We start from the raw sequence: 15,754 nt of genomic DNA on the forward strand, positions 1-15,754 counted from the left end.
AATAGACAAAATGCAGTGCATATGAGGAAGATGAGAAGCAGAGGCCGAGCATTAAACACTTACAGGAAAAGAAGCCAGATTAAGTCCACACTGATAGGCAACGACTAGGGATCACAGGCAAGAGAAGGCGATACATCAGTGTAGTGTGTGCCAGTTGCTTTCAGATTTAACTAAGGGCTTCAAGAAGCAACCTCAAGTTTCACTACGAAATTACTGTGTACATAATAGCTGGGAATAGCAGACTCCATTCATAGGAGAAAGCACATCTCCTCACAGATCAGAGTCCTGAATGACAAGATTTAAGGAAAGTTCTGCAATATGTTAGGAAAGAACGACTGGAATTGAAAATAGAAGTATCCGTTAATTTTTGATGCCAAGTTCAATTCAAAGACCCTTCGTGCAGCTTAAGCATTTTTTTGAAGTAACACAATACTGTAGATGCTACATTAAGGAAGGTTTTAGGAATCATATGTACATACTGACAGGTTCTGATAACTTCATTACACTTTTCCATTACTTCACCAAGGAAGGCACCCTTTAAATCTTTAGAAATGGAATACAATATTGATATCCTAGTTATCTGAGAGAGATCAATTCTACCACAATGTGTACTTGGAAAGCATTCTTTGGTGAATTTATCAGTTTACTTTTCATTAGAAATATGCAAATTGCAAATGACAATCTTTTCAATTTCTGCAGAAAGTATAATGAAAAAGGAATCCAAATCATTAATTACTCTGTAACAATTTTGTTATATTGAGTCTTGTTGGCAATAAGACAGTACTTCAAAAAAAGTTGTTAGAAAGATCTGAAATGTCTCCAATGACCGGTACCTACAAAATTCCAAAAGCTGGGAAAATGAGAAGCATGTCCATTTTCCTTCTGTGTGGGCCCAAAGGGTACCTCTACTGGTCTCTTGTTCAAGGGAAATCTATCGGACTGGCAAGAACTTCTTTTGGCTGGCATCATTAGTGCACAACATGGGTATATTTGGAACCACTCTGGACCTCAAAACTGAGCAGTCAAAAAAGGCTGCTAAAGGCGAAAAAAATGATTTTAGTACCTAAAAAGGTGGCCACTATTGTAGCAAAATTAAGCGGGTGAAAAGAAAGCCTTGTTTCACTGGCGGATACTGGAGTATAAACTGAATTTTTCTGAAAAATAGATAATACCTGGCTCAAGTATTCCAATCCAGGTGGGCAATTCTGGGGTGCTACCGGAGTTGGCATCCACATAGGCACACCAGGCTGAGTCGCGACAGGAGGAACCCCTGGATGACCTTGAAAGCCATAGCCAGGCTGACCTGGAGGACCTAAAATACATTAAACAAAATATGAGAATCATTCTTCTACTCACAATTTGTCACTAGGTTTTAAAATTCCAGAGAGCACTGATAGTTTATTGATGAAAAAGGAAAATGGACTTTAGAAAATTCTTTGAATACTCATTCCTCTGCATCAGATTACATTCAACATATCCTGGACATGTTGTAATTACAATATATTCTAACACCTTTCACCCCACTCTTCTGGTTTCATTATAGACAATGTCTTAAGAAGAGCACTGCAAACTCAACTGATGTAACATTTAGTTCCAGTATTTTAGCTCCGAATAATTTTTGTGTAACTCTACAAAGATTCTTAGTAACTGGTATTTCACCAAAAGATCAAACGTGCTTCTGGGGGCACAGGTTCCATTTTCCAAAATACATTATTTCAGGGACGTCACAGATCAGGAAATCTTAAACAGCCACTATTTGTGAAATTGAGAATGAACTCAAAAATGAAAATAAAATAAAAAGTGTACTCAAACTAGTTCTCATATTAAAATAGTTTCTAAAATTGACTAAATAACATTCATAGAGAGCAATTCCTCTTCGGTTTGAACCTGGAGGCAGCGCACATGCGCTGATGCTTGGCGACCTATTGCGTCATAAAAAACACTCTATAAGCTGGCTTTTAGCCAGCCCATTACTTACCATTAATTGGCATCATTAACACTTTTTTGCGGCCTTCTATTCCGGCAGGGCGAGCGAGGTGTCACTTCCTTTTCCGATTTAATTATTTATTTATTTAAATCAGTGTCCCTTCACTGCTCGCGCTGATTGAGGTTCTATTTCTTCTTTTTTGGGAATTTTTATATAGCACAAACTCAACCCAACGGATTTGGAGTGCTTTGTATGAGCACCAGTTTCATTATACAAATTCACGTTCATTTTGTATTTGAAAAATATTCACAGCTCACTGTCAAAGGGGTTGTTGTTCTGTTTTCGTCTGTGTCCAAATAAAAATGCTACATCTAAATCCATGAATTACTACAAGGTGATCAACACTAGTATACATACAGCAAACACTAAGGGCCATATGTAGGTAGCCCAATACCGGTCGGTAACGGCCGATTTTCGGTAATTATACCGTTACCGACTGGTATTTAGGCTTTTGTAGGGGGACCATGTCTGTATTCGGTAATTTACCGAATCGGTAAAATTACCAAATCGGTAATTTTACCGATTCGGTAAATACCGATTACAGAAATGAGATGTAGGGGGAGTGTGTGGTGGGTGTGGGGATTCGTTATTTACCACCAACTGAAAGTTGGTGGTAAATGACGAATGACTCAGTAAATGCATTTTTTGGCCCTTAGATGTGTGCAATGTGGCAGACACACATGCCCTCAGGGCATTTATGTGTGCCACATGTGCACACATGCAGAAATCAGGGGTGCAACAGGGTGTCAATGTGACACCCTGCCACCCTTGATTGAGCTCCCCCCATTACCGATTCGGTATTTACCGATTCGGTAATGGTAACTGGCTTCCCATTGATTCCTATGGGCCTCCTGGCCCATAGGAATCAATGAGATACAGGTTACCATTACCGAATCGGTAAATACCGATTCTAAAATGCCGACACTTACCGAATCGGTATTTTTTTACCTACATTACATTTACCGATTCATAAATACCGAATCGGTAAAATTCGGTATTTAAGAATCGGTAAATGTAATTTACCTACATAAGGCCCCAAATGTGTTGAAATCGGTTTTATTTGAAGCTTGATATAGAATGGGGCAACTTTGCATCAAAAGCATGCATGCACAGACTTCTATGACCAGCATTTCCTCCTTAAGTTTAAAAAAAAAAATGCCATTGAAGTTTAGAATTTATTAAAGCCCTAGGTAAGAATTGTTTCTTTCCATTAACGCTTCCTTATTTGTAATTTTTTCACATGTGCTTAGCAGTTTAAGAGAAAGCTCGCAGTCCAGCTAGGAGCACTGTACAAAATCTGCATTTACCACCCTTTTAGTAAATGGATCAAGGTTTCCAAACAAAGCTGAAGACTGAGGGTCGCGTTGTGCAAAGGTGGTGCCATATACCTATTTATTGACACTGATGGTTTCACTTAAACCTCGGGAGGCAGCTAAAATGACATTAAAGAACATGGTCATGGTTGTACTGCAATTAAATTAAAAAGTACGGAAGGGGAATCTGGTAATATGTAAAATATATATATATATATATATATATCACACAACCTTCCTTGAATTTCAAAGAGGCACACCGACTCTGGCTGAATTACTGCATTGCATTTATTACGTGGATGCCTATTGCCTTCGTGCTGTTCCACGTAATAAATGCAATGCAGTAATTCAGCCAGAGTCGGTGTGCCTCTTTGAAATTCAAGGAAGGTTGTGTGGTATTTTAACTGGAAGCCTCGTACCAATCACACTGGCCGCCCTTTTAAGATCCGGTTCAAGTTGCGAGGCAATTTTTGTGGGACATTTAACGTTAGAACCGGACCTGCTTGCCCCCCTTGAAAATGCTTTTCAGTGAGCGGCGAGTTGGGAGCTAAAGGAAGAAATCCCTGAGGCTGTGAGCTGATGCTGTATTCCTAGTGAGTGGAAATATGGAAAAACGAACTGTGCATTTTGGCTGACTTCATTTAAGCGCTGGGGGATTGACAAGTGAGATGAAGATTTACACGCATATCAAAGCGCTTCGCAATTCACAGTCATTTTTCTCCCTGCGCGCTCTGCAAAAGAATACGACTCACGTGTTTAAAGGAACCACGTGGGTCATTCAAAATCAGAGACTCCTCCCGTGATCAAGGCTTGCAGAAGCAGAAACGTTGGGAAAGGGATGCCTATTGCCTTCGTGCTGTTCCACGTAATAAATGCAATGCAGTAATTCAGCCAGAGTCGGTGTGCCTCTTTGAAATTCAAGGAAGGTTGTGTGGTATTTTAACTGGAAGCCTCGTACCAATCACACTGGCCGCCCTTTTAAGATCCGGTTCAAGTTGCGAGGCAATTTTTGTGGGACATTTAACGTTAGAACCGGACCTGCTTGCCCCCCTTGAAAATGCTTTTCAGTGAGCGGCGAGTTGGGAGCTAAAGGAAGAAATCCCTGAGGCTGTGAGCTGATGCTGTATTCCTAGTGAGTGGAAATATGGAAAAACGAACTGTGCATTTTGGCTGACTTCATTTAAGCGCTGGGGGATTGACAAGTGAGATGAAGATTTACACGCATATCAAAGCGCTTCGCAATTCACAGTCATTTTTCTCCCTGCGCGCTCTGCAAAAGAATACGACTCACGTGTTTAAAGGAACCACGTGGGTCATTCAAAATCAGAGACTCCTCCCGTGATCAAGGCTTGCAGAAGCAGAAACGTTGGGAAAGGGATGCCTATTGCCTTCGTGCTGTTCCACGTAATAAATGCAATGCAGTAATTCAGCCAGAGTCGGTGTGCCTCTTTGAAATTCAAGGAAGGTTGTGTGGTATTTTAACTGGAAGCCTCGTACCAATCACACTGGCCGCCCTTTTAAGATCCGGTTCAAGTTGCGAGGCAATTTTTGTGGGATATATATATATATATATATATATATATCACACATATACATACATACATACATACATACATACACACACACATACATATATACATATGTGAGGAACTCTCTCAAAAGTAGATCCAGAGAAAAGAACAGCACTAAGTGGGGCTTCAAATTCAGGATGTGAGTTTTATTCCATCTAAAAAATACCGGTACAAGCATCTATGTGTTTCGGCATTGAGCCTTTGTCACGACGCTAATATGTTAGCGGGTGACATATATATACACGTGGAAATGTTAGACATAGAAAACGGGTGACTATTCTAATACAATCTTATATCTCCACCTTGACGGCCATCTTATAGCAGCAGAGGTTACCAGTTTGTTTAAATAAACTCCATTGGTAGCAAAATAAATCTATATACAAATAAACAACATAAACCAATAAAATGCAAAAACACGATTTACATAATGTCTAATGATCCTTCTGAACATAATTTGTTGACCCTGCCACAGAACTTATTTTCTCAGTGGACTCAATATCTAATACAAAGTCTATGCCATTCACCAATTTGTTCAGAGAGTATTTACAACAGAAAACAATGTTGAGAAAAAAACCCAAATATATATATATATATATATACACACACATATATATACATATACATATACACACACATATACACACACATATACATACACATTCTCTTTCTGAAGGCCACAGCTGAGAACAGTGTCCTGCATGCCCTCAGCAGTCACCCAGAGGCACTCAAATGGAGTATACTCTATAGAGAGCTGCTGAGGGCTAAAAGGAATTGCAACAATGCTGAAGCATACACTGAGGAGAGTAAGGCTATCATCAGCAGGTTCAGAACCAGGGGTTATCCCGACTGGGTCTTAAACAAAGCAAGAGACAGAGCAGAAGAGGTGGACAGAACACTCACCCTGTTAGATAAGCCGGTGGCATTTGATGAGGGAGAGAGCGAAAATACACGGATGATTCTCACATACAACTCTGACTCACAAACTCAAAACGTATCCTTGCCAGACATTGGGATATCTTAAAAACCGACTGTGTTATAGGTGAAACTATGACTGAGAGACCTAACATAACATACAGACGTGATAGAAACATCCGAGACCTGGTGGTCAAGAATGACATTACCAACTACCCCACCGCTAGTCATGGCCTTATAGGGTTCTTTCCCTGTGGCCATTGTAAGGAGTGTAGACACAGTAAGTTTAGGGGAGTTCTTGAATACAGGGAAATCCCCAAAAGAATCGCACAATTTCTCACGTGCAGTACCAGCTTCATCAATTATGCCATCGAATGCACCTGCAAACTTTGGTACATTGGGAGCACAACCTGTACAGCCAAGAAAAGGGTCCTAGAACATCTCATAGCCATTACGAACAATGACCCCAAATACCCCATGGCTCATCATTTTCACGACAGACATTTCTCCAATGTAGCGGAATTAAGCTACCTGATTCTCGAACAAATCCCCCAAAATCCTAGGAGGAGATAGGGTGCTTACACTCAGGCAGTGGGAACACAGTTACATTATAGATTTTCAAACCAAGAGCCCAGGGGGTTCGAACACAGATGAGGAATTGTCCATTCATTTTAGGGAAGGATCCCAATACCTCCTTATAGATGTGTCCATTTACATTTTAATTAGACACAGATGTGTCTTTAATTAACATGTCTTTATTAATATGCCCTATAGGTATCTCCGTTTCCTCCTTGGCCTGGGTGTGCTTTAGGAACGTTTTTTAAATATGCTTTTCATTTATATGTAATAATTGTTTGCTGTAATCAGACTCTGTTACATGATTTTAAACTATTTCTTTTCCTTTGTTTCCTTTGCAGGAGAAAAGGAAGGGGCCCACTCACTTGTATACACTTGCACGGGCATCCTACCCTTTTCCCCCTCCACCCTTCTTCACACCTATCACATCGTTAGTGTAGATTCTTCACGAGCAGAAAACTGGTAGGTGCACAAGTCACTTTTCATATGTCTTGATTGATGCCAGCAGTCTTTGGGCACTTGCCCTATATTGCACTTTGCATAATTGTGTTCCTTATGATTTGGTCTTATTGATCACCTTGGTTTGACTCTGGCGGTATGCGCACTAACGCTGACGGCAAACTACAGTTTCCCATGAGATTTTGTGTCTGAGTTGGATGGGCATTGGCCCACCGCTTGGTACTCGTGTTTACGGCAACATATGTAGTGCTTTTTCCCACTTGGGGCACATGTTAAGCAGATGACACATTTTAGGTACACAGATTTGATATATATATTTTATTAGGTCTGTCAACAATGGCACCGGCCACCAGTGGCGTGTATCTTATGTGTACTGTTTAGGTGCAGCACCTGCCTCAGTTTGTATTTCTGTCACAAGGCACACTGCATTTTTGCTCATTTGCGCATAGACGGATTAGATATTACTGTATATAAGTGTATATGAAATGTACATAACATTTGCTTAAATGACGGTATTTCTGTTAAACACATGAAATCCAATATGATTTGTACCATCACATCATGGCTGCCAAGGTTTTGTGATCAAGGCCCTTCCGGGCTGAAACACGTCATGGCTGTAAAGGTCGAGGGGATTAAAGAATAAAACCTCCGCTGGTTTACCTTGTGGTCTGTGCTTCGTTGTTGGTTAAGTCTGCGCAAGCCTACGGAGTTCAAGTTAATATATATATATATATACATATATTCACTGAAAAAACCATGGGTTTCACACACGTTATAGTTAGGAATTAGCATTTAAAAAACCTTAGAAATTCAATGAAAAAACCAAAGGTTTCACACATGTTATAGTTAGCTGGACATTTCACTCGTAAAAAACCAATGAAATTCCCCCGTTATAGTTAGTTCAGCTAACTATAACTCGCGCGCCCGCAATGCACTACTGATGACGTCACATATTACATCACTCATGACATGGTCAGTGACATCACTCATGACATCACTGATGACATCTCAAATGACATCACTGATGACATTATCCTTGTGACAGAGTGGTAGACCTCCTCTCACCCTAATATAACCTTTGATACACACATTTAAAAATAGAGACTGAAATTTTCAAAAAAATGGACATACCAATAACAGTTAGAACAACCTATTCAGTAATTCTAAGATCCACATACACATCCACTCATCCACCAACAATCCTATACAGTCACTCATACATGTACTCACACATCATATGTACTCATACACCTAAACATCCTGTAACACAATGCCACTCATTCATAGAGTTACTCACACATAGTCACTCATGCTAATAAAGAATCAAACATCCGGCGCAACCAAGATGGCCGCGTAGGTGCGAGGCTCCCGAGGACCTCCGCGACCTCCTGAATTAATCCTGGCGATATCCTGTCCTTGTTGAGGGGACTGTGTTGGGGAACCGGAGCTGAGGCGCCACCCGTTTTTTGGGCTCGAATCGGACCCCGAACGCCGGTGGGAGCATCGATCGAAGGTTGCGGCCTTCTCCTCGCCGGCCCCCCGGATTGGAGTAGTGGGGCGATCCGGGGACAAAGTGAATAACAGCGGCGAGCGGGGCTGGGCGACTGGCGTACCCCGCACTTTCACTTTCGCTTTTGCGCCCTCCTAGCTCTCAAGCCGGGTCGGGCTGCGGAGCGGGGTGCGGTGGTGTGGCCTTGTCCAGGAGCCCGGCTGACCCGTCGGCGGTGGGTTGACCCGCGGTTCGGTGGTCGCCCCTGCCCCCCCCCTGGCACCCGTGACTTGGTATAGCGGCCCGTTTGGGGAGCTTGGCACGACGGTGGAAGAGCCAGCATGTCCACCAAACAAGATGGCGACCGGGCGAAGGTGAAGACGACCCGCCGTGGCACGGCGCACCAGGCCAACAGTATGGACCGCTACACGCTCCAGAAGGGTTCTCCGGAGACATCGCGTGCATCCCCGGTGGGCCCGACGGAGGCATCTGCTCATCCGGTGGATCTGACCCTCCGGGACGTCATGGGCGCCATCGCAGAGATGAAGGCCTCGGTGGACCAGCGTTTCGACACCTTAGCGCAAAAAATAGACTCGGTCCTTGTGGATGTGAGCCTTGTGAGGGCAGACTTGTCCAAAACAAACGACCGAGTCGACTCCCTGGCCCACACCACAACGGGCCTCACGACAGACGTGGTGGCCCTCCAGAAGGAGGTGCGCCGGCTTGGCCAGGCGAGCGCCCTGATGGACCGGCGATTGGAGGACTCCGAGGGTCGGGCCCGGAGGAATAATGTCCGTATTGTGGGGGTGCCGGAGGGACGAGAGGCGGAGGCGGCGGATCTTTTCGTGGAAGAGTTGATCCTGACCCATCTCCAGCCCCGGGGGCTGAGTAAGCTTTTTGCGGTGGAGCGTGCACACCGGGTCCCCGGGGGCAGACCTAAGACTGGTGCCCCGCCGCGGCCTCTCATTGCCCGGATTTTTAATTTTCGGGACAGAGATGCTATCCTCCAGACCTCCAGGCAACAGGGACCGGTCAAGCTTGACAACATGGAGGTACATTTCTACCCAGACTTTACTCCGGCGGTCCAGAAGCAGCGACAGAGCTTTCTTGGTGTTAAACGTCGCCTAAGGGACCTGAACCTCAAGTACTCAATGCTCTTTCCAGCCAAGCTGAGGGTAGAGGTGGATGGTCGCACGCACTTCTTCGACCGGCCCGAGGCGGCTGGGGACTGGCTGGACACTCTGCCTGGAGATCGGGGCCGGGGGGGCGGGGGGGGCGCGGCTGGCGAGGAGGGCCCGCCGGATCAGAATTGAGGGGTGACTGAATAGGCCTTGCTCTGGACGTTGTTCCTTCACCATTTATTGATTGCGTATGTTCCCCTCCTATGGAGGTCGCGCGGGGTCTGTTGGGGGCTTCCCTCCTCCTCTCTGGGGGACTAGTTAGTATTTTAGCTATGGGGCGACAGGCACACTGCACTTTGGGAGGGCTGTCTGGGCTCATGCAGGGGTGCAGGGAGGGGGGAGTTCTGTTGGGACCGGGGGGTAGGGGGGGTGTGTTGTTTGTTAGCACCGCAGGGCAAACCCGCTACTATGTTGTTGTTTTTAGGATGCTCGATGGGGGACGACCGATTGATTCGACGTATGATGGGGGGTAGGGATTTGACTGTGTTGTCATGGAATGTTAACGGCCTGGGGGATAGGATTAAGCGTGGTGTGGTCCTGCAGTACTTAAAACGTATTTCACCAGATGTTGTCTTCCTGCAGGAGACGCACCTTATAGGTAACTCCTTTCATGCAATGAATCGGCGGGGATATCGTTTGGTGGCCCATTCCGGCTTCACCTCAGGCTCGCGGGGGGTGGGTATTATGATCAAGAACTCGCTCCCGTTGGAGATTGATGAGGTGCGCCATGATGAGAGGGGACGCTACACGGTTCTGGTGGGAAGAATGGAGGGTAGAGTGTTTATCTTTATATCAGTGTACGTCCCGCCTGGGTTACAAGCCACCACATTCGCGGACCTGGGGCGCCTCCTTCTGGACCTTCCGAGTGGCCTGCTGGTGGTGGGAGGGGACTTTAATGCGGTAGCCTCTGGGTCTATGGATCGCCATCCCCCTAGGGACCTCCCCCGGGCACAGGCGTGGCTGCCCGGCCTTCTGGACACGCTGGGCCTGGTGGATTGCTGGCGATTAAAGCATCCCGCATTGCGACAGTACACCTTCCACTCGGGTGCCCATGGTAGCCTCTCGCGGCTTGATTACATCCTTGTCCCGGCGGCCCATGCAGGGAGGGTGGGGGAGGTGCGCCATCTAGCGCGGGGTATCTCAGACCACTCCCCATTGTTGTTGCATTTCGATGTCTTCCCGAGGGGGGATGGCAGGGTGGCCCCAATCAATGCATGGTATTTGCGCGACCCCACCATTCGTGCCGATTTGATCAAATCCTTACAGCGATATTTCGACGAGAATGTGGGGTCGGTCTCTTCGCCCATCTCCCTGTGGGAGGCTTTCAAGGTAGTCCTTAGAGGGGAGGCCCTCTCCTTTATCTCCCATGCCCGGCGGCTCGAGCGGGAGGAGGTGACCCGGGTAGAGGCCGAGATTGCAGAACTGGAGGGTGACCTGGGGAGCGGGGTAACAGACGCCAAGTTGCATGTTCTACACCTAAAGCAGGCGGCCTATCGGGCCCTCGTCACGGAGGCGGCCAGGGGCCTCAGTAGAGAGCAGCAGGGGCGATTGTATGATGTGGGTGATAAGGCTGGCAAATTGATTGCGTGGTTGGATAAGAGGGAGAGAGCGAGCCGCGTGGTGTCTTTGATTGAGAGTGTTGATGGTGCGTGTGTCACTGAGCCGGAAGCCATTGTCTCCTGCTTCGCGGATTATTTCCGCGAAGTCTACTCCCCGGTTTCCCCCTGCTCGGAGGAAGATTCCCATGCCCTGCTTCGGGACATCGCACTGCCCTCCCTAACGGTGGAGGACAGGGATTCGCTGGACGCCCCTCCCACCTCGGACGAAATTGCCTTGGCTATTCGCTCGGTTGCATCCGGCAAGGCCATGGGCCCCAATGGTATCCCCATCGAGCTCTACAAGCTACGCCCGGATGTGTTGGCGCCCCACCTACGCGCGATGTTCCTGGCGGCCCACTCGCAGGGTTCCCTCCCGCCGGACCAGCGTCTGGCCACAATTGTGGTGATCCACAAGGAGGGGAAGCCCCGTGAACGGGTCACATCCTATAGGCCGATTTCGCTTTTGAACGCGGAGCCCAAAATCCTCGCCAAGGTGTTGGCCAACCGGTTGGTTGGCGTGGTGGGCGACTTGGTCCACCAAGACCAATCTGGCTTTATACCGCACCGCAACACGGCGCTCAATCTGCGGCGCTTGCACGGGGTGCTCGCGCGTGTCCCATTTGTGCGGGAGCCGGCCATCTTGGCGTCCTTGGACGCCACCATGGCGTTTGATACGCTTGAATGGCCATACATCTGGGCGATGCTGGCGAAATTCGGGTTTGGCCCGGGTTTCATTAGCTGGGTCAAATTGCTATATTCGGGCCCATTGGCGCAGGTGGTAGTGAATGGGCGAGTCTCGGCCCCATTCGCGCTGGGGAGGGGTACGCGACAGGGTTGCCCCCTGTCGCCTCTCCTGTTTGCCCTGGCCCTGGAGCCCCTGGCGGAGTGGCTGCGGTGGCACCCTTCTATCCGTGGTCTCCGCTGGACCCCCGAGCATGAGGACCGTGTGTCCCTCTATGCTGACGACATCCTTCTGTATCTCGCCTCCCCGCGTAAATCACTGATCGTCCTGGTTGATGTTTTGCGCTCATTCGGTCGCAACTCAGGCCTGGTCATCAACTGGGCGAAATCCTGTGTCTATGTGCTTTCCGGGGAGGCTCCGGCCCTACCGCGGGACTGTCCGATCCAGATTGCCTCCCAAGGTTTTCGGTACCTGGGTATCTATATCACACTTGACCCGGAGGCCCGCTATGAGCGGAATTTGCTACCCCCCCTCCAGCGCTTGAAGGAGGACGTGGTGCGCTGGCGGCGTCTGCCGCTCTCGCCGCTCGGCCGAGCGGCTTTGTTCAAAATGATGTCCCTGCCGCGATTCCTCTACGCCCTCCAGAATACTATGGACTTGGTCCCGGCACGTTATTTCCGTGAGGTGGAGGGCCTCCAGCGGCGCCTGTTCTGGGACGGGAGGCCGCGCATTGCTCTGGCTAAATTGACGCTCCCGTGGTACGATGGGGGGGTCGCCCTCCCGGACATTAAACGGTATTACTGGGCCTCCCAACTAGCTGCAATTAATCATGGCCTTTACGGGCCCGCCTTGAACCCGGCATTTGAGATGGATAAGATGCTCCTGCCCGGTGGCGATTACAATCGAGCGCTCTACGCTGGCGCGCCCGACTCCCGTTTGACGGGACCGACACGTGTCATGGTGCGTGTCTGGCACGCGGCTAATGCAGCTATGGGGTGGAAGGACCGTTTGACCCGGGCGTCACCGCTGTATGCGTCTGAGAGGTTGGGCTCCCTGTGGACGTCGAAGGGCTTCGAGAAGTGGGACACGATCGGAATCAGCACGGTGGGAGATCTCTGGACGAGGGGGGGATTCAAAACTTTTGAGACGCTGCAGGCGGAGTTCCAGCTGCAGGGCAGTGAGTACTTTCGGTACCTACAAGTCCGCCATGCGCTGGGCTCCGTCTTCCCGGATGTCGCATCCATTCCGGAGTCTTCCCCCCTGGAGGACAGAGTGCTAGATGGCCATGTCCCGGACAGCACGATCTCCCTCATATACAAAAAACTGATCAACGATAGATCGTGCCTGCTGACTAGTCTCCGCGAGGCTTGGGTTGCCGACGGGCTGGAGCTGGACGACGAGGATTGGATTTCCGCGGTGGCCTCTCCGAAAGAGGTGGCCATCCCGGCTCGCCTTCGTTTCGTCCAGCTCAAGATCCTTCACCGGGTTTACGTGACGGGGCCAAGGCTTCTGCGTATGGGTTTTGCTGGTGACGGAATGTGTAAGCGTGGCTGTGGTGCGTTGGCGACTTTCATGCATATACTGTGGGAGTGCCCGAGGGTGGAGCGATTCTGGCGTGGTGTGCATGAGGTCCTGCGTGTGGTTACGCGTGTCGCGCTGCTGCCTGAAGCGAGGAGATGCTTGCTGAATGTATGGGAACCGAATGACTATTCGGTCCCGCAGACGCGGTGGGTGACTCTGGGATACATGATAGCTAAGCGTGACATTGCTCAATTGTGGGGATCCCAGAGGCCCCCTGCGGTGTCGGCCTGAAAGAGCATATGGATTGGTGTATGTTTCGTGAAAAGGTGGTGTATGTGGCGAGGGGTAAGCCTGGGGCGTGGGTGAAACTCTGGGGCCCCTGGAACGCCTACCGCGGGGGTATTTGTGAGCCACCACTGCTACCGGCTGCCTCGCCTGCTCCGTCTCCCTAGACGGCCCCCCTCCCTCGGCCGCGGGCGCGCGGTCCCCCAGTCCCTGATCTACTCCCATTCCCCTCCTCAGAGTTCTGCTGCTGCTTTGGATCCCCCACTTATGGAGCACGTGCTGTCACTTTGGATCGCGGGTTGCCTTGCGGGTGTGGTTTTTTGGTGTTGTTTTGTTTCAAGAAAAGGGAACCGTACTGTGGGCATGGAGCTGTGTGGCCTGCACCATTGATTACTCCTGTTTCACTGCTCTGCACTGCCGAGAGACTTTTACTGTATGTATGCAATATGCTTTTGTCATTCTAGCGGCCGGCCGGGTGGTTGTAGGCCCATACCTGTAACTTTTACAACCTGCAATAAACGGTTCCAAAAAAAAAAAAAAAAAAAAAAAAAGAAAAAAAAAAAAGAATCAAACATCCATTTACCTGCATATACAGTTATACACACACCACCACACTTACTTTTACAGAAACTTACACATACATAGTCTTTTAAACAATCACTTATAGAAACACATACTTATTCATACAGGAACTCTTTCAATCTCTCACTCTCACATATACTCACTTATATACATCAATAGTCACATATACTAGATTAAAACATATGTAGTTACTCATAAAGACACTATTGAGACAGTCATTCACTCACTAACACACCCATACACACACTCATCCACCCATACGGTCCTGCACACATGCTGTCTTCAACACATACAAACAGTGAGTCACTCATTCATGCACCTATGCACTACGTAATAACCTCCACCGAACCATGAAGACACTCAGACACTCATACTGATACTCAAAAAACCAACTAATAACCTATATAGACACTCATGTAGCTACTCACCAACCCATGCAGCCACTTATATACAAAGTGAGAGACTGATACAGGTATTTACACATTTAAACATTACTCACTTAGCCATGTATTCATAAAGATACACTTAATCAGTCAGTAATACAATCAATTTTTCAAAAACAAATCATCAATTTAGACACTTATATACCCATTTATTCTTCCATCGACCTTGAGATATACATATATTAAACATATTTAATTTTCAGAAAAACACACATTCACTGGATGATGTCATCAGTGATGTCATTTGAGATGTCATCAGTGATGTCATGAGTGATGTCACTGACCATGTCATGAGTGATGTAATATGTGACGTCATCAGTAGTGCATTGCGGGCGCGCGAGTTATAGTTAGCTGAACTAACTATAACGGGGGAATTTCATTGGTTTTTTACGAGTGAAATGTCCAGCTAACTATAACATGTGTGAAACCTTTGGTTTTTTCATTGAATATATATATATATATTCACTGAAAAAACCATAGGTTTCACACATGTTATAGTTAGCTGGACATTTTACTGATAAAAAACCAATGAAATTCCCCCGTTATAGTTACTGTAGGCAACTATAACTCACGCGACCGTAATCCTCTGCTGATGCTAATACTGTATTTAGACACTTATTTGCCCATGTCTTCTTCCATTAAATTTTAGCTATACATATATTACAAATATTTTTTTTTCATAAAGACACATATGTCATCAGCAGAGGATTACGGTCGCGTGAGTTATAGTTGCCTACAGTAACTATAACGGGGGAATTTCATTGGTTTTTTATCAGTAAAATGTCCAGCTAACTATAACATGTGTGAAACCTATGGTTTTTTCAGTGAATTAGCAAGGTTTTTTAAATGCTAATTCCTAACTATAACGTGTGTGAAACCTATGTTTTTTTCAGTGAATTTGTACGGTTTTTTAAATGCTAAGTTACTTTACGCCATTCGTGGCGTGCACGCCCACTTAACGCAGTCCGTTCCGTGCGCGCACGGTGCGCTTCGCGCACCGTGCGCACATGGAGGACATATTATGCGCTTCCTTGTGATAGGTAATCTGTTAAATTTAATTTGTAAGTGATGACAATAATATGCCATGCACAGAGAGTGTTTTTTTTTTTATTAAAATTTTTAGCGTAAGTGCACCGTACGCGTACGGTAAGCGTA

At 47.1% G+C, this 15,754-nt stretch overlaps 1 protein-coding gene across 3 annotated transcripts in view; it reads right to left on the reverse strand.

Moving 5' to 3' along the window:
- LOC146785771 (phospholipid scramblase 1-like) overlaps nucleotides 1-15,754 on the reverse strand; it is a 201,642-nt gene that overhangs the window by 104,083 nt on the left and 81,805 nt on the right. For 2 of the 3 annotated variants that reach the window (XM_085635031.1, XM_085635029.1), the window contains one exon: nucleotides 1,173-1,312. In XM_085635031.1, coding sequence (XP_085491157.1) covers nucleotides 1,173-1,312 — 140 coding nt within the window. The remainder of the gene's footprint in view (nucleotides 1-1,172; nucleotides 1,313-15,754) is intronic. The other variant, XM_085635030.1, reaches the window with a different exon arrangement.

The sequence above is a fragment of the Triturus cristatus genome, chromosome 11 (assembly GCF_964204655.1).
Source record: "Triturus cristatus chromosome 11, aTriCri1.1, whole genome shotgun sequence".
Taxonomy (NCBI): domain Eukaryota; kingdom Metazoa; phylum Chordata; class Amphibia; order Caudata; family Salamandridae; genus Triturus; species Triturus cristatus.